The 22,916-nt window shown below is 48.4% G+C and overlaps 2 protein-coding genes across 4 annotated transcripts in view; one reads left to right on the top strand and one right to left on the bottom strand.

Moving 5' to 3' along the window:
• LOC135912122 (venom peptide isomerase heavy chain-like) overlaps nucleotides 1–18,953 on the bottom strand; it is a 51,011-nt gene extending 32,058 nt beyond the window's left edge. The window contains exons 1-2 of the mRNA XM_065444505.1: nucleotides 18,794–18,953; nucleotides 18,275–18,302 (exon numbers count right to left, since the gene is read on the bottom strand). Of these exons, the coding sequence (XP_065300577.1) occupies nucleotides 18,275–18,302; nucleotides 18,794–18,913 (148 nt within the window). The 5' untranslated portion in view covers nucleotides 18,914–18,953. The remainder of the gene's footprint in view (nucleotides 1–18,274; nucleotides 18,303–18,793) is intronic.
• Nucleotides 1–22,916, top strand: part of LOC135912124 (trypsin-like) — a 339,009-nt gene that overhangs the window by 98,647 nt on the left and 217,446 nt on the right. The window lies entirely within an intron of this gene.

Genomic DNA, 22,916 nt, shown 5'->3' with positions numbered 1-22,916 from the left:
TAGGTGAGACATAGTCCAAAATGATGACGCAAACAAATCCCACTTCAGGTCTCATAAATGAAAGTGCACAGAATGTTTGAAATGTACTTACGAAGTCTGAACCCACTCCCTACGTACAATAAATTAAGAATAAATACTTGCTTTCATCAGAGCGAAATTTTCAGCACGTGGAAATTAGGAAAACACCATTCCTGAAGGTAGATCTATTGAAATATATATGCATGGCGATTCGATCTTTATTTGAAATTTATCAAAGACAAAGTCCTCCTCAGCAATTTTGGTGGGTGTATGGCACGGAACTAAGGCGTGGTATTCCATGGGGTCTGGCCTCGCGTGAGAGGAGGAGGAGGAACATCGCGCAGGGTAAATTTTCTTTATAGTGTACTACTTTGATATCTACCGATATAACCACGAGAGAATAGCCAGCGTAATAAAACTGCACGACCATAGCAGTGTGCCGCCATTTGGACCCTCCATATACTCGTGTAGACTGTTCGAATTTGCAGACGACACTACCTTTTGGAGCAACAAAAGTTTTAGGTGACATATTTGTAACATTTGATTTCCCGTGTGCAGCGGAAGGATGAGAGCAGGCAACCAGCCGACACAGACGGCGCTAACCAACTTCTTAACACATTATTCTCGTTCACGAGAAGCCAATAAGAAGGGGCGGTGTTGCCATCTGTCGTTCTTCGTGGCAAACGCTGTGGTCAAGCACGACACCCCTCCCCACCCCCACAGGGAAAACAATCCACACAAGCCTCATGGTGAATACCGCACAACGGGTCGCCTGGCTCTCGAACTTCTTCACACTTGGTGTTTACTCGGTTCAGAATCGGGTGCCGGAGCGTGTGGCACATCCAGCACTGAATTCTTTCTTCGCAAAGCTTCGTGTTGTGTAGCTTCGTCCTCACAGTTGGCGCTCAGCTGTGGTTGCCCAGCAGAGGTCTGTTGGTGATGTACGCTTCCGTCACACGGGCAGGCTTGCGGTTTCGCCAAGGCACCCGGAGGCACGTCGAGTGCGGTGAAGTCTGGGCGCAGGTACTCTTGGTGCCGGTTCCAGGATCGATCATCGGGCATTGTGACATCGGCGATGTCATCGCCTGACGTAGCAGTCACTGTCGCTGGAACCCAGGGTGGGCCGTCTCGTAAGTTTCGTGCATAGACATGATGCCCTGGTCGCACAAGCGGCGTCGGGTACATGATTTTGTCGTAGGCCACATTCTGTTTTAGCTGCCTTCTCAGAACTGTGGACCTCATGTCAGGATGCAATAGAGTCAAAGCTGTTTTCAGCTTGAGTCCCATCATTAACTCAGCAGGAGAGCATTCAGTAATCACATGCGGCGTTGTTCTGTAGTTTAGAAGGACACGAGCTAGCTTACACTCGAAGCTTCCGCCCACTGCCTTCTTTAGCTTTGATGTAATAGTTTGCACTGCACGCTCCGCACGACCATTTGATGCCGTGTGATACAGCCGTGTCAGCACAGGCTTTATGCCATTTCTCTGGAGAAATTCTTCGAAACTGGCACACACGAATGCTGGTCCATTATCAGACACGATCACGTCTGGCAACCCATGGGTACCAAACATGGTGCGTAAGCATGGAATGGTGGCATCGGGGGACGGTGTTGTCATAGGAATGACTTCTATCCACTTTAAATAGGCATCACTGACAATCAGCAAGTATTGATTATTCAGAGGTCCAGCAAAGTCAAAGTGGATTCGCGACCGCGGCTTCGCAGGGAACGGTCATGGCGTCATCGCTATTGGACGCGCAGTCCTCTGGTTCTCCCGACACACACGGCATCGACGCACAGTGTTCGTGACGTTTCCATCAGGGTCGACCAACAAACATGGCTACGAGCCACTGCTTTCATTTTGGAAATGCCAGGTTAGCATTCATGGAGTAGGTTTAGCACGTGCCCTTGCAATGTACTAGGAATCACCACTTCGGAACACAATAGGATGCAGTTTTCTTACACGCTCATTTGCGTCGTGCGATGTGGATATAATTTCAGAGCAGGTTCCCGCAGCTCTGTTCCAGCCCACCATGCGTCCCGAACATTGGCTAGCATAGGATCTTTGGAGGTCACTTCAGTCACTACAGAAGGTACCAAGACCTTGGGGTAAGCAACCTTGAGCACGAAAACTTCCACTGGCTGCTCGACGGAATGTGCAGAAACAGGCAGCAGCAGGCGACTCACGCCGTCAGCATTTGCGATGCTGGCTCTGGGTCGGTACTAAAGCTTGCAGTTGTAAGCGGCAAGCATCAGCGACCAGCGCAGCAATCGCGGAGAGCACCTCTCTGGCACGGGTTTTTCAGTGGCGAGCAGGGCAAGCAGAGGTTCGTGGTCCGTGACAGCCTCAAACTCTCGGCCCCATACATACTGTCGAAACTTGATCACTCCAAACTCAAGAGCGAGAGCTTCTTTTTCCATATGACTGTAGTTGCGCTCAGCTGGCGCTACACTTCTTGATGCAAAAGCGATCGGACGCTCAGCACCCGTGTCGTCACGGTCAGCCAGCACAGCTCCCACTCCATACGGTGATGAATCGCAAATCAGCACCAAGGGCTTCCGAGGGTCGTAGTGTGCCAAAACCGCAGCAGACACCTGCAACTGTTTGCTTTGCCAAAGCGCACGCTCCTCGTCAGCACCCCATATCCACGGTGTCTTGGCTCAGAGCAGCTCATTCAGTGTAGGAATAACAGTAGAAAAATTTTGTGGAAATCGTTGGAACAAATATACAAGTCCCAAATAACTTTGCAGTGACTTCAGATCACTAGGCATTGGGGCCTTCAGTACAGCCTCAGTCGTCTCAGGGTTAGGTTGTAAAGCACCCGACGTAACAATGTGGCCCCGGTATTCCACCTGTGAGTCAAAGAAGGTGCACTTGTCGAGCTTGAGCTTCAGCCCGGCTACTTTCAAGCGATGCAGTACACGGGCCAAGTTCTCAAGGGGATCATCATTGCGCCCAGTCACCAGGATATCATTAAAGTACACCACCACGTGTTGTAGTCCTTGAATCAAGTTGTCCATTTCCCACTGCAAAACTGAGGGTGCTGACGTCAAGCCGAAAGGCAGGTGAGTGTACTGGTGCTGGTGTCGTGTTTGAACACACCGTTTGCCACGAAGAACGACAGATGGCAACACCGCCCCATCTCAGTGGCTAGCGGCGTAGCTGGCGGAGCGCGTGAACGAGAATAAAGCAGTTGGCCACCGGAGTCTGTGTCGGCTTGTTGCCTGCTCTCATCCTTGTGCTGCACGCGAGAACTCGAACATTACAATATTCTTAACGGAACCGCCCATACTTTGAAGCTTCACTACCTTCTGGATTGGCCCACATATTGAGACAGGCATTCACTACCAGTGTCGTCCACATATTACTACGACAGCCGTTAAGTGCTAGACATTTTGTTAGCTTTGTACATCCCATTCATCTACCGTTTCTTTATTTACTCCTTTTCGTCCGCTCGCTCTTGTTACGCTTACGACGACCATCATCCACATACACGACATGCACACTGATGACTTCTGTCGTCGTTATCTTTAGCTTCGTCATCGTGTCAGCATGGGGGCATTAGAAATGCCCGACTCATTTTACAGTCGAGTGCCTCCACTGTAATTTGAACCTGAATGTGATGCAGGTGATTATTTATTGCATTTTTCGTTAGGTCACTGAGGGATTACCCCAGTGTACCCCAAAAATACCAAATCTCTTTGCACGCGTTGACACCAAGATACTTAATACACAGAGGAAATGGGAAGTAGCTAACGGACACCTAAAACAACAGTTAGCAGCACGATATGTTTTCAAGTGACATTAACAAAGAAGAAAAATGAACGCTGTCGAAGGCAGTGCGTTTTACTGAGGCCAACAGCAGTTCGGCCTTCGATGGGATGCGGCGTAAGACAATGCGGGAAGCAGCGAAGACCTCCCCAAGAGAGTGGTGGAAAGGAGTGACGAGTCGCTGATGACTGCAGCGCAGTTGTTTCGTAAACCCAAGAAGAAACAGGTACCGCGCCAGAAACCTTCAGGATTGAGCAGCATGGAAACAGGACGTCCTGCACAGGCGGCTGCATGTGAGCACGGGACCGTAGTCCAACTACTTGCGTTGTACCTACAGGCGCAGGCATCCACACATCTCAAGGTATTACTCCGTGGCTTGAGAATGTGAAGAAGAGGAGGAGGTATTGGCCGGCTCTCGAATAGCTGTCCCGGTCGGGTGAGCCTATGGAGTCCTACGTCCAAAGCCTGACAGCCCATCTTCCACTCCCGGTGCCATAACAGTGCCCGACTTCTTTCTTGGGTCGCCTTCCTCGAACTCTGCCGTTTCCTAGGGAGGCCCTTCGCATATTTATTCTTTTTTTGGTTTCATGGTTGCACATGATTGGTCCCCTCCGAAGCTGCATGTTTTTCAGCGATTATTTGTCTTCACCTCCGCGGATTGCCGTTATTGGCTCTTTTGATGTTTCTTTTTTGCACTTCTCATTGTCCACTTTCTTCTAGCGGAGCACTGCACTTGGTCTCGTACATTTTACTTATCGCACCATAAAGATCGTGTATGTCGTATTTGCCAGTCGACTGCACTGACCAATAAGACCTCGTGAAACGACAGTGGTGGACGTGTAGTTCAAAGTTTGGCGCTCAGAACCGTCTCTCAGAGCATCTGTAAATACGTTTTGGAGGCCAGATTCAGCAATACTGCATTGGACGGGCATTACGCTGCGTGCATCCCACAAAAACAGTCTCCGCAGAATGGTGGCGGCTATGCGTGTAATTCGCCGTTCTCATGCTTGTAAAAAGAGCGTCGGAAGCACAAAAGAGGCATGCATTACAATAACGATGCTAAGAATGGCAAATACCGACAAGAGAACACTGGGCCGAATATCAGCTACTTATTGGAGAACCACGTTTAAGGTGTGGTCATGGTAAACGACTACAACAACGTCAAAGCGAGAGTGCCAAGGTAGCTTACGGAATAGCTAACAATACCCGTAGCAGTAGTCAAGTGCCCTCTGTAGGCGCTCTATAAATCTGAAGAGGAAGTGAAATTGCCCAAATCTTCGCATGTTAAAGTGATGGCGTTCCTGTGCTGTCATCCTAAGGTTCCGGTGCCTCAGTTCCCAGGTGTTAGGGCCAATTTGGGACACTAGATGTTGCTAAAAACCGATAAAAATTTACTGGTGATTACGATACTGTAAAATCCGAGCGCAGTTCTATGCGGGCTTTATTTTGCGTGTCGATATTTTCTATTATGATTATATATGCTTGTATTAGGAACAAAACGCAGTGAGTAGCGCGCGTTACTCAGGCGCCATATCGTAGCCATCGTCTCCGCACAGCCCGTCTTGCGCGGCACCATGCTTTTCTTCTCACGTTTTTGTTCCGCCAACGACGAGAGGGTGCCTTCATCGAGGGGATATCGTACCGCTGCTGTCAGCGGCTACATCACCCAAGAAAGCGTCACACACGTAGCCTTACTCGTAGCCGCTCGCCATAACGCCTTGCAGGAGCAGTGATTTACGTCACATATTCTGCTGCCGCGGACTGGCATCAGCAGCTGACACTGCGGACGAGCGTAGCTTTCCCACCTCACTTCATCCTGGGCCCTACTCAAAAGCGCTGATGAGATCGCCTACGCGGCGGCGAGTGCCATGGCTGCCGGCCACTGAGCGCTCCGCTCGGCTCCTCCGCTCCCTCCACTCCTGCTCCGTTCTCCGCGTCATGCTTTCCCTGCGAGGTCTCACACGCCGAGCTGCCGCAGATTATGTGGCCGCCGCCTCCGCCCCCGAGAGCGGGGCATCGGATCTGCCGGATCGGGACACTACAACAGAAATGCAGCTACAAGAATCACAATGGGCGTGAGGCGATCGCCTGACCACGTTCACAGACCTCACCCAAGACTACAGACTCGAAAGACGCACATTCCTGCCACCAAACGATAAATTAAACAGGAATGAGGCCGTAACATGACGCTTGCTCCAGACACACACCTACCCTAGTCCCGCCGTCGTTCATCACTGCTACCCGGGTGTGTGTCTAACAGATGCCTGTAAAGCTTGTGGACACAGAGGAACGCTGCGACACATGCTCTGGGAATGGGCTGGCAACCACGGTAATGAGACCGCCTCCGTTCAGGCAGGGTCCGTTATCGCCGCCGTTGCCACAGTACGGGTAGCCTCGAGCTCGCTTCTTCCCGACGCCGCCCCGGCTGCGGGAGCCCCCGGGGATCTTCTCCGTCAGCATCGCCGGCCGCTGGGAGGCGGTTCGCAAAAGTTCAGAGCTGGCAGACCAGCTCTGAGCCGCCCGGCAAGCCGAAGATGGCGCCTGAGCCCAAGGACTTCGAGCCGCCACCTCAGGTTTGGTTTGATTTGATTCGGTGCCTTAATTTATAGCACAACCCACTACGGGGTACTGCCCATGAATCTGGCGGCAGTCCACCAGAACAAAAAACTGCCATACATTCATTAATAAAGTGTCTTCTTTTTCTTCCCTGTAGCAGCCTTCTCCACTTTCCTCCTCGCGCGCTATTGCATCTACCGCTGCACTCCTCGTTCGCTGTCATCTTTCGCCTGTGCTCTTTCGCTCGGTTGCGCCGAGGAACGATGCCCCAGCACGCCAACGCTCAACGCAGGAGCGGTTGTGCGGGTGGGCCAGCTTGAAATTTGTGGACGGGCCAAGTTGAAATTTGGGTTTCGTACTACTTAAGATATTGGGGTGGCCTAATGTCCAACCGAACGCGAATTGCTCTGTAAAATGCATAGAAGCTCGATGCTCTCAGATCATTTATGAGACAATGAACGGAATAAACTCGCGCAAGCCAACGCTTGAGACGCTAGGCGCATCGCATGAGAGTAATTTACTTAACGAAAGGGAGCACGCTCATCTTCTTGACAGCGATGAAGTAGTTGTGGGAGGCTTTTGACCCAAAAACTACGCTATGATAGGCTTAGTTTCATTTTGCTAACAATAATTTAAAATTGCCGGCTTCTACGCCAGTTTTCCGCAGTGGGTGTGGGCCGTCCTTCGACAACAGGGTGAAATTTCCTCTCCGTTTCAACGGATCAATACGCTGTGATGGGCTTCTCGGTCCAACTCGTCTTACTGCTCACTAAAGGTACCGCCTTCTCTGTAAAGTCCACCATGGTGGATGAAGGGCCCATTGGTCACTGAAATCGTCTCTTCCCGTAACACGCAAACTGTCGCTTGCAAAGATATCAACACAACGACGCCCTTGCTGGGAATTGCGGGGTGAGAGGCAAGCACCTGAGCATGACATGGCAGTCTTCATTGTGGCAGAATGCCGCTGTAAATGAGCGCGTGTCCGATTGAATATCTGATTTGTGCTGTCTATTCTTGGTTGCTCAACTAATTTTAGATTTCGCATTTCTACACTGCACAATCTTCTTGGTTGCCCCGCAAAAAAAGCTGAAAATCCAGATATCTTCTAAACAAAAGCGGGAGTGACTAAGTAAGAAAGACATTGCCGTTTTCGCTTTGTTTAGTACACATCGGTGGTAGCGATTATGAAAAATAAACAGGAAACCGTGAAATTGGCTATACGTCTGAATATATAAAAAAGCTTAGCTTCTACTACTATTTTAGCTAATCAGTTAAAGCGAAATTTGTGGCTTAACTGAAGTTGTACGTAGTGCAAATAATGGCTTTTTATGCAATGTTAGCCAACGCTTCCTTAAAGGCATAGTAGTCCTTCATTTAAACAATGTCAGCATGGAGGAGCTTCTATTCTTATGATTTATGGGGAAGAAAATGCATTGAAATAATTTTCACGCTACAAAACAATAGTTCCCCCGTAGGACGACCATCAGTGCAACGTAAAACGTATGGGGGTCGAAGAAGGAAATCCTATCGCTGTACAGGGTGATCGCAGTATTTATGAAAGCGTATTCATCTATAGTCGGATACAACTTTAGAAAAAAGGCGGCGTTTACTCCTCCGAGGCGGAGGCACACGAGCATCCACCAATAGGCGCGCGCTCTGAACAAACGTCATGAGCCAGACGGCCGGTGACCCCGCCGACGGAGAAGATGGCCGCCCGCGCTTCGAACTGCGCGAGGTCGCGTCAGCTGTGCGCTTCAGCCCCTCGTCAGAGTGGATTCCAGAACTGTTTGTGATGGTCTAACATGCCGGAAATATTACTGCGAGCTTGCGATGCGCCATTTGTGCCGCGTGCATTTATTCTGAGCCGTGATCCGGCGAAGGAGCATTGCAGCGAGCATCGCTGGCGCTGCGCTACGCTTTGCCTGTAAACAGGATCCCGTGGCGACCGCTGCGAACACGCGTGCTGCGTGCTTGTTCCATGTTGTTTCATTTCGCTTCCGAGTGAAGTTACGGCGAGAAAGTTTTCCAAAGGCTGGAGCCTACGGTAGCGGCGACTGTGTTCGTATACTGTCTAGCTGCGTTTTTCGTCGGACGGGGTGAAGCGGTGGAGCAAAGCCATTCTCAGGAGGAATCAGAAAAGTGCGCGCAACAGAAACTATTTGCAGAAGAAGCCTTCAACGCAAATATTTGTCGCCGTTAACTTAGCGTGAACTATAATTTAGCTTTTCCGGTATTCCGGTAAAACGCAGGCGGATGGGGCGTTGGGGCGGAGGTGTAAACGTGAGTGGTCGAGTGGTCTACATGGTGCAGCCACCTGGTGACGCAGTGCTCAAACAGACAGAAACAGTTAATGTAACCGAGCGTATTCTTCTTCTTCGCTGCTGGCATGATCATGTTGCTGCCCCAAGGCCCCGACCCGTCCGCCTGCGTTTTACCGGAATACCGGACAAGCTAAACCTCTCCATTGTCAGCAGTGAGATAGACGAGCGTCTAGCGACGGTGTTCGAGCGTTGTGTACCACCGTCGATTGATTGCTCTCCACCAGTTCTCACGGCACGCGTAAGCTGTAGAATGCGTGCTGTGAAATTGTGAAAACACAAAACCAAAAAATCTAAATTTTATGCTATTTAAAACCAAGAATATTTATTTAAAACAATGAATGAAGCATTTTTGCACCTCCCTGCCCCTACCGTATTCTCGCCCAAGGTTTGTAATGGTTGCGATAAATTCATTGTTTTATATAAGTACTTTTTCAATAGCAAGTGATTCATTTTAAGCATGAGAAACGAGTAGTAGATACGCCGTGTGCAAGTGAACAAGCGGAAAAGCGTTGCAAAGATGCTCTTTCTAATTTTGTCACTTGCAATGAAGCTGAAGAGCAGACGACGGGCAGCGTTGTAGAAGGCGCGGGGTTATTTTTCTGCCGCTATCTGGCATGTGCTGTAGCCCATGAGAGCTTTAACAAACCAGTTATCAAAATGCAAAAGTCTTTATTTATACCGAGAATTAAGTGTTTCAGTTGCACGATGTTTTGAGCGGGACTACGTTAGTCTCGGAGGCAATCGGCTGTCGCGCTTCGGTCATCTGGGTGGGGCCTCCCCTTTTTTCTAAAGTTGTATCCGACTATAGATATATTGCGGTGGTAACTCAGGCAAATTCGACAACAGTTTTCATGCCACTAATGCGCGCAGTGTGGTCACATCAGTTTCATCATATGGATCACAAATTGCCGATACATGATCAAGTTTCCGACGTGTGAGCGTTTTATAAAGCAACCATTTTAGGGGTGAAAATATAATTTTGGTGCAAGTAACCTATTGTTGTATAACAAATGCTTATGATGCAATCGGCATGAACATCGCAAGTAAGTATATTTGTCATGTAATACTAATAGTTAGATTTGGTGCTGGACACACGGCTATTTCATATGGCATTCTACCAATGTATAAGAACGCAGCTTGATCTGAGTTCAGGCATTGTAATATCGGCAAAGTGATTTCACAGAGTAACTTTTGCGTTCGGGGAGAAAGGAGCATTTCACTCATTTGGTTGGGGAGAGAGTCTCTACTGAACTGATAATAAGCAATTTTATCAACCGAGAATACTGCTTCTTATCAACGAGGAAAAGATCCTTTCCAATTTACTGCAGGAATAGAACTTTTGTTGATCGGGTATCTGTAATTTCGCACACGAATAAAAAATGTAATTCAAAAGAGTTAACTTTATTGGAATACTGAAAACTAACGCAAAAGTTTGCGAGAGCCTTCTGTTATAGTTATCCACCTTTTGCTCTCTGTCAAACAAATAACTAACAGACTCTCAGTCATGAGACAACGACAAAAGTTTTCGGAGCGATGCAGATAAAAATCGTTTAGGAAAGGTTTGTCTTGGGCTTTGCTCTGGTAGTATTAAATCCCACTTTGATTTCTGCATTTAGTCTGTCACATGGTGTTTCTGGAAATCGATGGATCCCAATCCGGAAACCATTTATATAACGTTCTTGCAAGGGTATTCGTACATTAGCTATTCATTCATGAAAGGCTGAATTATGCATAACGCTGCATGTCCTTTTTATTTAGGAGCATAATGTTGACCTCGCGTTTTCTTACAAAATGTAATGTTGACCTCTCTTTATGTGGCAGTTAACTATCTTTTTTGAACTAAACTTTGCAGACGTGGCAACAAATGATGCCGATATGAATGACTCTGCTCCGATTTTTGCATGTGTATACGTGTTATGTTGGAGCAAACATCTGCGGGCGAATCTATAAGCCCTTTGTTTTAGAAGTGCACCTTGCAAATTCGCCTGCCACTTTCTCTAACGAAAAAGTTTAGCTTAAGAAATGTTCGTGAATGCTGGGCCTGACACACATTATTCCCTACTGTCCCGCCTTCCAAAATATTTTTATCAGCCCACCTCTGAAGAAAACGTCCATCACTTATATCTATATCAAGCAGCAGCAGTGTTGCTACATCGCAGCTTTTCGTTTCAACATGCGGATTACGTAAACCACCGCTTTTAGTTCGATGTTTCAGTATTATGTTCGTACAGTGCGATTGTCAATTATATTCCACTGAAACGGTACGTGTCATAAAGTTCTTCGTTCAGAACCTATTCATCATCGTCCTATTGATTAGAGCTCTAAGTTGAAGGATGCTTTGATATTTTTCAGGCCTGTAGGCTTCGTTTATAACAAAGTTGAAGAAATACATCAGTCTAAGTTTGAGCTGTCAGATACAAGACATGTATTCCGCTGAACACTGCAACATACTGTACATCACACTTAACAGCCCATTTGCAATCACCCATCGTGCTGAACATTTTGTCAAAAATTGCCATAGCAAAAGAATAAAATGCAGCTTTGCCGCCATATTAAACATGATTTTTTGTGGTGTGGTACTTTGTTTCGAAACAATGTCAACATTCTTGCTTGTCATCTGCCGTAGTGGCTTAGCGGCTTTGGCCTTGCGCTGTTAAGCCCAATGATGTTGAACTGCATCCTGGCCACGCAGGTCGCATTTTGATGAAAATGCAAAAGCGCCGCTGTATATTGTGCACTGGGTGCACACATTGCATGCATGACACAGCATGGTTCCTAATCATACCGCGGTTCTTGCGGGTAAACTAGAAGAATTTAAATTTTCGCTATTTGCAGGCAGCACTATAGTACAGCGTAATGTTGCAGCTCCAGCATGCGCCTGTCGAAGCAGTTCCCATTACGCTTAAACGGCGGTGTCGATAGACATTGCTTTGGACTTTATGGTATGAGGTTACAGCGGCTTTTTTCATCTGATGTTAAACGTATTTCTAACCCACGCAGGCACTTTTGGTGCTTTAGGCTGTATATTGACAAAGTGGCTTGATCCTTCTACGCCTAAACCGGTCACTTTATGCAAGTTTTCCTCCAAAAAAAAAATATTTGTTTCAGTTTAAAGCAAATATTTCCTTGCCTCTTACCCCCAACATACCAGCGGTGACTCATTGCTGCCGGCTGTATAAGCAGGCGTTTCTCCGATATTACAGCGTGGGTGACTGGTTATGTGCTCGAACAAGATGAACAATTTGGACATTGTGTGCGTGCCAGTGGGCGAGCGCCCGTAGAGACAAGGAACACTGGGTACGTGCAATCGCGCATGTGCCACAGCGTTTGTGAAAAATCTTGGGCAATCTACGGAATGTGGCATGTTCCAATTGGATGGATGGATGGATGGATGGATGGATGGATGGTCCATCCATCCATCCATCCATCCATCCATCCATCCATCCATCCATCCATCCATCCATCCATCCACCCACCCACCCACCCATCCATCCAACCATCCATCCGTCCATCCGTCCTTCCGTCCGTCCGTCCGTCCGTCCGTCCGTCCGTCCGTCCGTCCGTCCGTCCGTCCGTCCGTCCATCCGTCCGTCCGTCCATCCATCCATCCATCCATCCATCCATCCATCCATCCATCCATCCATCCATCCATCCATCCATCCATCCATCCATCCATCCATCCATACATACATACATACATACATACATACATACATACATACATACATACATACATACATACATACATACATACATACATACATAGGGGATGGATGGATGGATGGATGGATGCAACTCTCTTGTACGTCCGGCAAGGTTTAACGCGACCCGGGCTCAGGTCTCCCACGGAGGAACGTCAAGGCCCTGCCTCAACGCCGCCTCACGGGCTTGCTGGACTGCCCACGTCTGGATTCCGAGGTCTGAGCTGCGCAGAGCGGCGGCCCACCTCGACGACAGGGTCTCCGGAGTAACTGCCATCCCTCCTATAACTACATTGCACTCCCACAGCATGTGTTTGAGTGTTGCTGGTCCTTCCTGGCACAATTTGCACGTGTCGTCCTGATGCTTATCTGGGAAGATACATTTGAGACGGAATGGATTAGGGAACGTGTTTGTCTGGAGTTGTCGCCAAGCGACCGCCTGCCTCCTGTTCAATTTGGGACTCGGCGGTGGGTATATCCTTCTGGCGTTCAAATATGCACTGGTGATGTCGTTGTATCTTGTAAACCTGTCCCTTTCTGCTCGAGAAGCGTTGGCTGTCGTGCGAGAGGCGTTACCCTGTTCGGCGCGGCGGGTCATGTCTCGCGCCGTCCGGTGCGCTGTTCCGTTTAGGTTCGGGAGCGCGTCGCCTTCCGTGGTGACGTGCGCGGGGAACCATATGATCCTCGAGCTCGCGGTTTTGGATCTGCCCGCTCTGGCCAGAATGGACATGGCTTCCTTGGAAATTCGACCTTTGGCATAATTCTTTACTGCCGCTTTCGAGTCACTTAGTACGACTTCGCATTCCTGTTCTGTGAGGGCCAGCGCAATCTCTACTTTATCCGCTATTTCCGAGTGTTTGGTGTACACACTGCATGTGGTTCTGATTTTTGATTCTGCGTCTTTGACTACTACGGCGTATGTTTGGCCGTTCGCATATTCGGCTGCGTCGACAAAGCGCGCGTTTCTGTCCCTGACGAATGAACGGAGCAGAGCCTCGGCTCTTGCCTTTCGTCTACCTCGGTTGTAATCGGGGTGCACGTTTCTTGGGAAGGTTGCCACCATAATGGTATCTCTGATTTTGTTGGGGATTTGCATTTTCTGGCCGTGCTGGTTGTGGTACGTTATGCCGAGCGTGTTCATAATTTGTCTTCCCGTCGTGGTGGTCGACAGGCGTTCGAGCTGCGAGATCCGTTGTGCTTCGGCTATTCCTTCTATGGTGTTGTATATGCCCAGCTGAGTCAGGAGCTCGGTGCTCGTCCATTCCGGTAGGCCCAGGGCTATCTTGTACGTTTTCCTTATGAGCGTGTTAATCTTGTTCTTTTCCGCGACGTACCAGTTGTGGTAGGCGGCTACATAGGTGATGTGGCTGACAACGAATGAGTGGATCAGTCGAATGACGTTGTCTTCCTTCATGCCCGCATGTCCATTGGTTATTCTCTTTATGAGTCTCGTGGCGCTGATGACTTTGCCTTCGATCTTCCTCACGGTTTCACCGTTAGCTCCGTTGGCCTCAATGATCATTCCGAGGATTTTGATCTTGTTTACTTTCGGGATTGCGTTTCCGTCTTGGGTGTACAGGCCGATTTCCTCGTACTCCCGGGGTCCTGTGTAGCTCTTTGGTGGCATGCCTCTGCGCGTGGGCCGGTAAAGGAGTAGTTCGGACTTGCTCGGGGAGCATTTGAGGCCCGTTCCTTGGAGGTACTCTTCCACTTTGTGAATGGCCGTTTGTAGTGCATGTTCAATTTGCCCATCACTGCCGCGGTCTGCCCATATCGTTATATCGTCTGCGTATATAGCGTGGTGGATTCCTTCGATTTCGCGTAGTTTGCTGGGGAGACCCAGCATGACTAAGTTGAAAAGGAGCGGAGATATAACTGAGCCCTGGGGGGTACCTGCACTTCCCTGGGTTTGTTCTTCGGACTCGAGGTCACCAACCATGAGGGTGGCTTTGCGATCGTTCAGAAAGTCCCTCACGTAGTTGTAGGACCTTTCCCCCAGGTTCAGATTAGACACTTGTTTAAGGATCGACTCGTGAGCGACGTTGTCGAATGCTTTCTCCAGGTCTAGTCCTAGGATGGCTCTGGTATTTCTTGTCTTGTCGTCAAGGATCTGGTTCTTTAGTTGTAACATGACGTCCTGCGTGGACAGGCGGGATCGGAAGCCTATCATGGTGTGGGGGTAGGCTTCCGTCTCTTCTAGATGGCTGTTGATATGGTTCAGGAAGGCTTGTTCCAAGACATTACCCACGCACGACGTGAGAGAGATTAGGCGTATCTTCTCCAAACTCAACGGCTTTCCGTGCTTGAGTATGAGGATAGCCTTGGACCTCTTCCACTGCTCCGGGATGCGGCCTTCTCTCCAGCACTTGTTCATATAGCCCGTGAGTTTGGTAACAGATTTGTCGTCCAGGTTTTTGAGCGTTTTGTTGTTAATCCTGTCCGGTCCTGGGGCTGACTTGCTGTTGAGTCCTTGGAGTGCCGTTCTGATTTCTGCCTCACTGAAGTCTTCATCTAACTTGGGACTAGGACTGCCAGTGTACCGGCCATGCTCGACCGTCGGTCGTTGCGGGAGGTATTTGTCGCAGAGTTTCATGACGATTTGCTTCTCGCTCGCCGCCCCTTTTTCTTTGTGCAGAAGTCTCTGCATGTCGGCTCTTTGCTTGGATTTGCACTGGGTTTCGCCCAGCAGGTGCCTCAGCAGTCGCCACGTATTTCCGTTGTGGAGTTGGCCATCCGCGGCATTGCAGACTTCGTCCCACTGTTGCTTGCTCAAGGTGTTGCAGTGCTCTTCGATTTGTTTGTTTAAGTCGGCTGTCTTTTTTCTCAGCTTTCGATTGAACCGCTGGCCTTGCCATCGGATTTGTATGGATTTCTTGGTTTCCCAGAGGTGGGCGAGGCGACTGTCCATCTTCTCCGTCATGAAATCGGGAGTGAAGGTTTACGTGGCCTCCCCGACATCCCTGGTCAAGTCTGCGATCCATCTGTCAATGTCACCGATTGGCTCGTCGTCTTGCCTGACATCCCGGTGCTTGCGGAACTTGTCCCAGTCTGTCCATTTGAAGCTTTTGACTGGGAGGGTGGTTCCCGCTCGGGGGATCGTGATCTCGATGATCATGTGGTCGCTACCAAGGTCTTCAAGGGTGTTTCTCCAGGTAGCCCTCTCGATGTTTTTGACCATTGTTAAGTCCGGTGTGGTATCTCTTGCAACCGAATTGCCCATACGCGTTGGGGCGCTGGAATCCGTGATGAGCGTGTATCCCAAGTCTTGCGAGTCCTGCCATAACTGTTTGCCCTTGGTTTTTGGTGTGGCCGTATCCCCAGGCATGGCACGGCGCGTTGAAGTCCCCACCCAGTATTAGCGGGTTCAGGCCGGCGAGCTCGGCTGCCTTTTTGAGCAGGGAGAGAAAACGCTGCCGTCTTTTGGATGGGCTACTGTATATGTTCGATATGAAGATGCTATTCTTTTGCGTTCTGTTAGGAATAATTTCTATCATTATATCCTCGGCCCGCGGGCCTGTAATCTCATGTTCAATGGGTACTAGACCCTTTCTGATTAGTGTGGCGATGCCCCTATCGTTTTGGAATTTAGGGACGAGGGCGTGGTAGCCCGGGATGTTGGCCGACGCGCCAACGGTTTCTTGTAGCATTATCACATCGAGTTTGGGTTGGATGTTTCTTACGTGTTGTTGTAGGACAGGTTTTTTCCCGGCTATACCTCTGCAGTTCCACTGCCAGACCAATAACTCTTTATCGTGTCTGGCCATCCTGGAGTCTTGAAGAAGAAGCTGTTGAAAAACTGGAGCGGTGCACGGGGGGTGGTGCCACCATGGGAACGTCTGAGATTACGGGATTTATATTAGGAGTTCCCATGTTTGGCTGTGGTGATTGCGACAGAGACGGTGCCCACATCGCACATTCTTCGAGCTTGACCACCCTGGTTGTGAGGCCGGATATGGCGGAAGACAGATTGCCGATTGCACTTTGTAGTTCGGTAAGCATGGCTTTTATTTCCGATCTCGTCTGTTCGGCGCGGCTGGTGTCTTGGCTTTGTACGGCTCGCTTTTTCGTGGGTGGGGTTGCTTTGTCCGGTTCCTCGCCATTGTTGCTCGGAGCAGGAGCTCTGACGGGAGTGGGTATGGGGATTTGCGCGGGAGGCGCGACCTTTCTCAGTTCGCGTACCTCTTGGGTTAGCTGTTGTACAAGGCTCCTGAGCATGGCGTTCTCACGTTGTATTTCTGCAATAATCTCATTGTCTATGGTCTTTGTGACTTGCGGTTCTGAGGCAGTTACTCCGTAGACCCCGCGCCTTGGCGCACCCTTGACCGCGTCTGCCCAGCTCACCTTTTCTGGGAGGGCCTGGATGGATCTGGACCTGGCTCGGCCCGGTCCTGGGGTGCGACTGCGAGCTCTGCTCCTCGACTGGCTGTGCTGGCGGGAACGAGGGGTCCCGGTAGCCGACGCCGATCTGGACCTGGCCCGGCCTCTGGATCTGGATCTTGGCTTTTGCAGGGCGGGGGCTTGATCTTCTCCGGATTCCTTGACCGCCTCCAGTTCTGCTTCCGCTTCGGCTATTTTCCTTTCCCATTTTCGTTTCTTGACTATATACGGGCTCTTGAATTTAGCTCGGCAGGATTTGTCTGCCGTAGGGTGTTTCCCTCCGCATAAGCGGCAGTTTGGCTTGCACTGGGGATTGGGGTCTGGGTTATTGGCACCGCAGCCCCTGCAGATCTTGTCCGGGGAATTTGGGAAGACGTCCATACGGTGCCCCAGTCTACCGCATTGGTGACAGATGTCGACCTGCTTCCTGTACAGCGAACAGCGAAGCAGAGTGCCTCCATAGCTGACGAGAGTGGGCACATTTAGGCCTTCGAAGGCGATGATGACTGTGGTCGTGTTGCTAAGACGCTTGGCTGCCAGGGCTGTCAGGTTCCTGTCGTTCACGATCTTGGAGTTAATTGTCCTGGAGTCTTCTTTGAGTGGTATGCCTCGGATGACCTCCTTGGCCGTATGATCGGGCGCCGTTTCATACGCGTTGACTTCGTATTGGCGGTCGCCGATCCTGATGACCTCGAGCTTCCTGTATTTTTCTGCATTGGTGCTGCTGGGTGTGCTGATAACGACGATATTTTGGTGGGTGTTGGGGCAGATGGTGTCTTCGCTGGCGTCTTGATCGGACACTCCTGCAGCCCGGTATATAGCTGACGCAATCCTGAGTGCACCAATCGTTGCGGTGTTGAGGCCGCCCTTGGGTCTAACGACGATCTTGATGTCATTCCTCGGGAGAGCCGGCATTCTGCTGGCCTTGAGTATTTGTTGTTTTACGTTCCGTGAGCGTCGTGGCGGTTGTCGACCGTCTCCCTCGCCGGTGCGGGAGTAGGCTTCGTTCTTAGGTATATCCCGCGATGCGCTGGGGCCGGACCGGCTTTTGGAGCCGATCATGCACAAGCCGGCATCTTCACCGAATTCCTCGGGAGACATCTCCTCTCCATCGACCTGGACCTCCATGCTTGGCGAAAAGTGATTCTTAGGGCGTGGGTATAGGGCCGCATGGTATACACTGACCGAGAAGCATTGCGCTACATAGATGTGAACATGTAGGAGAGATGCAGCAAAAACCTTTCAGGTACACTTGAGCGTAAGAGTCGTTCACGAGCAATTCACTCATATGTGTGGAATTCGCAGATTTGTATTCATTTCACTGCCAGGCCATTTCGTACGAGAGTATTCTTACTCATGACACCCTACTATGGTTAATTATTTCATAAGGAATTACACCTAAATAACATTCAATCCATGCCTCTTCAATATCTCCCACTTTTTACATTTAAATGACCATGAACTCATTCGAGCAAAGAGGAAAACTGTTACTCGCCAGTATGTTGTCATGCCAAAAAAACGAGCACTTACTTTTTCGATTGAGGCGGGTGTCGATTTTCTGCAATGTAAAAAAAGTAATTTTTGAACGCATAAGTTTATTATCTAGGTTATGCATCTTTTGCGTTATAATTTATTGTTATACGAATTATCCTAGCAACATTGCTCTACGCTTCGCTAACTAAAGTTGATCAGAAGTAAAAAAACACGAAAATAACACTCATCGTCTGGGTCCTAAACTATGTCACGAAAGTCAAACCACGATAGTATTCGCATGAATAAAACAAATTGCAACAAAAGATCATTAAAAATTTCTTAGCATGTTTTGAAACTACAACAGCTATAGCTTACGGGGTTACCAAGTTCTAAGTGTGTCATGTTTTGTGTGAACGGTGAGATTTACATAGCAAATGATCACGGCATCAGGCTCTTCCTTTTTCAACTTTTGTTTACACCTCCGTTTGCGGAACCGCTGCAACCAAAAATAATATAGTGATTCGAATGTTTGGGACATTATTTTACCCACCACCACGTTGACCGCAAGAAACTTACATTTTCTCCGGTCATTGGATCCACTAGGAAAAGGAAGAACCCAAATATTAACCAACATTTTGAAGTAGAGCGAGTGTTTGAGTCTCCGCACACGTTGCTTCTGCTCCACACGATCGGCATTCTGTGCTGCCTCTTGACTGTACTGAAAGTCTTCTGAGGAGCCCGCCTTTAAATACTGCTCTTATGTTGCTGTTCTTTATTTTCTGGCCCACAAACCTGAGCAAACTCTTTCTCAGGTAATGCGCGGAATATTGACAGTGTCGCTCGTTAAAGCCCCGCTGTCTCGAAAGAAACAGTAATTAAAAAGAAACATAGTGGCTCTTTCATGCGAAGCACCATCGAATAATGAAACGAAGTACGCTGAGTCAAGCGTGGAGCGGAATTCACTGGGTGGAAAAAGATAAATAATATTTGACAGCAACTGTTTCAATTCACGAAGCGATGTCCAAGACAAAAAAAGAACATGCAGCAGGCATATGCCAGAAAGCATTCAAGCGCAACCTACAACCGACTTCTTCCCCGTCCACCATTTCTTATATTTTTGTACGGAGAGTGCGCGTCGTACCGCCTGGGGTATGTCCTGATTAAGGCCATTTGTCATCCAACACTCTTTGTGTGTTCCCAGAATACGTCCTGCTTGAGTCTGCCTATAAGGCAATCTTATTCACGCTCGCATTTCCATCTGAGCCTTGAACTTCGAATTAAAAGAGGTTCGGAGTAGAAAGAAATCGTTCATATATCCTCCTTTATTGTAGCTTAGCAACCAGTGGCAAAGCCGTGCCGAAAAAAGTGCTGCACTTATTCCGTATGATCAACAGAACCCGTTGAAGAATACAGACAGTTTGTAATATGAGTGCATATCGCAGAAAGCAAACAGTGGCACTTTAATCATTACATATCTCAGACTATTCGTGAAGCTTTGTTCCTTGCCCCGCATTTTCAATGCTTGATGTGGGTCCTCCGTAGGCAGCTTCGTCGCATCATAGGGAAGCGAAGCAGGCGCCAGGGATTCGACTTCTGTAGTACCAAGAGAAAAGTAATGAGTGCACTTCTGCACTCTGTAAGCAAACAATGTATCGGGACATGAAGCTCATAGATATGTCGGCTCACTGCCATCTCTAAATAACGTAGCTCTTTTAATGTATTCTTCTAAGGTATCCGATGGCCTCTTCGACTTTTTCTTTATCTTTTCTTTATATATGGCTACAATATTGTGCGATTGCGTACGCTCTAGCTTCCAAAGTCACCACGTGCGCTGCTTTTGCGCTCAATAAGAAGTTGCAGTTTCGCCCGAAAAGCGTAGCATAGATTGCGATAGGAACTTATCAGATAGCTATGCGAAGTAACGATAGTAGTTTTATTGGCGGCATCAACTTGTAAACACTTGCTTACTAATTAAATTAACAGGCACCTTGTCACGCGCGCAACAGTAAACATGTACACATATCGCTCGATGCCCGGGGAAACTTGCTGCCAAAACTCTGGAGTGAGGAATCGCGGCAGCAGCTGCGCGCGAATTAACTTTCTTGCCTCTGTCGTTTAAACGCAAACGAAATGTTGAAGGCACAGCGCATACGAAGCAACCAGGACGACGCGCACTCAGCAAACATCGCAGATTGCTTTGAAGATGAGTCCCTTCGGGGCACGCACTCTGGCCATGTCGCCCATGGCTTTCAAGATACGTTGTTCACACGGCTACGCCGTAAGCGTCCGTGTGACAAATAACATTTTCTAATTAACCCTAAATTTATTATCGAGTTCATATTATAAGCAAAGTAATAACTAAATGAAAGAAAAAAAATAATTTACGCAAGCGTCGTTGCTAATGACAAGGCTGAGGTGCATGGCTGTTCAGATTATTAGATGATTAGATAATAATTAGTTATTTATCTTTCTCTCTCGGTTTCGTGTTCAATACTCACGCATTTCGTATATCATTAAAATCATATTCCTAACGAAGTTATGTCGACCTTGTTGACCCTGCATTCTTTTTTTTAGATTGCGATCAAGTTATGCTTTTTCTCTCGTTCATAGAGAAGGTTGACATCTGTTTGGACTAGGTAGAGCGCTATGGGGAGGTGCGACAGGGAGGGCTCCCTCCCTGTCGTTCACGCATTAGTTTCCACGCATTAGTTTTCCTGGAAATAGTTGCAAGGTAACCACTTCTCTAGTTAAGCCAAACCCAGCAAAGGAGAGCATGCCACCGAAGGGGGCCAGCTATCAGAAAGGCTCTCTGCCGCTCTCAGCCATCCATCGCCTCAGACTTTGAGCTTACGCCATGCCATCCGGAGCAACATCACCGTACGTCCTCTACCTCGCAAGATGCACCCAGTGCGCCACGCCGTGCGAAGGGACGCCCACGCCCTGGCCATACACAAGTGATACGGGACTTTACCCTCTACAGCCTCCACGGACGAGGCTTCTTACCCCAGACGCGCAGCCACAACAGCCACCATAGTCGTCAACAAAGAACATCGGAGCAGCATTTGGCTCACACGAAACAATCCCCTCCAAGCCAAGGAAGCGGCCATAGCCCTCACTCTCTCCCAAGGAGAGGTTGAAATCTTAGTGACCGACTCCCAACAGGCGTGCCGCAACTTTGCTAGCTGCATAATTTATACCGCTACGCTCCGGATCCTCAATCAAAATCCGCCAACGAGATCAGTCACGATCGCGAGCCCCGGACGCGGCCGAAGCTCAAGGCATTCTGGAATGAGGACGCCTCTCCAAAGCTGCATTCACCCAATAAAAATGTTTATTCTCTCTCTCTGCGAAGGGAACCACTTCGGCAGGCGTTCCTCCACCGACATTCTGGTTTACGTGCAATAAACGTATCTGTGGGTGTCGCGTGGTACACCATGTTTGCGGCTGAAAGGCTGTTTCACACCCTCCTAAAAGCCGTCAGTGGCATGTGCTAACACTAACCTACTCGAACTCTCCCGCGTATCCCAACTTTGGAGCGTACTAATAACACACACACACACACACACACATTATATATATATATATATATATATATATATATATATATATATATATATATATATATATATATATATATATATATATATATATTTGTATATATATACACGCAACATCCACTGTTTATTCATTGGCTGAGTGTGTGTACTGTTCCTGCCATTTTAGTGATGCTCTAAGTTGTACCGTTATCTAAAGAACTGCACCGATGTCAAGCAATTCTGACTTTCCTTACGTGTATCCTACAAGCCTTGCTGCGCGACGTAGCTCATGGGCAAAAGCGTGCGACTTTTGGCTAAGTAGGTTCAACATATATTTTAAGGGTATATTAGAGCCGGAACCAAAGACTGAAGTACTACATGAGACAAGTCCTCGCTCGTACGCTACTCGCCTTCGCATTTCCATGCCGCCATTCGAAGAAATTGCTGAACAAACCACTCAGTCACAAAGCTATATTGCTTGAACCACTAGTTGACGTAGATAAAATGTAGGCGACACAGCGTGAGTCTGATAGTATCTTATACGGTTAATAATAATAATAATAATAATAATAATAATAATAATAATAATAATAATAATAATAATAATAATAATAATAATAATACCTTATTGAACAAATCTACAAAGAAAACAGCGTACAAATCGGGCCTGCCGAAGCGACATAGGGCTCGAGCGGTAGTGACTGCAAGCAGAAGAAACCATTACTAATTGTAGTTGACATACATTTCACATTGAACCTCCCCGTTCTTTCACACAACTCGTTCAGGAACACATCTGCTTTGATAGACGTCAACTAGAAGTTGAATTGCTTTAGGACGTTTTGATGAAGTACCAGCCGTCGACAAGCTGCCTTCTTGTGTTTCTTCACCAGAATTTTACTGACTGACGCGTCTAGTCATGAATCTTCGTATGAATGAATATCCTTATTGAAAATGTACTCTCATCAAAGGTTTACGAAAATGGAGTGTTAGCTGCAGCACCGTATGCTGTAATATCTGCACTGGTATGGTAAATATGAGCTGCATTTACCATTGCGGGCGATGCGCAAACGATGCGAACATTGCTGCCCATCGGATGTCCGCATTAATTTTGAGCACAGACAGCGCATGCAAGCCTACGTACATGGTAGTTCAGGTTGCCAAGT

The sequence above is a fragment of the Dermacentor albipictus genome, chromosome 10 (genome assembly GCF_038994185.2).
Source record: "Dermacentor albipictus isolate Rhodes 1998 colony chromosome 10, USDA_Dalb.pri_finalv2, whole genome shotgun sequence".
NCBI classification, from domain to species: Eukaryota; Metazoa; Arthropoda; class Arachnida; order Ixodida; family Ixodidae; genus Dermacentor; species Dermacentor albipictus.
Note: the sequence above shows the minus strand (reverse complement) of the source record. Positions and strands in the feature narration are given on the sequence as shown.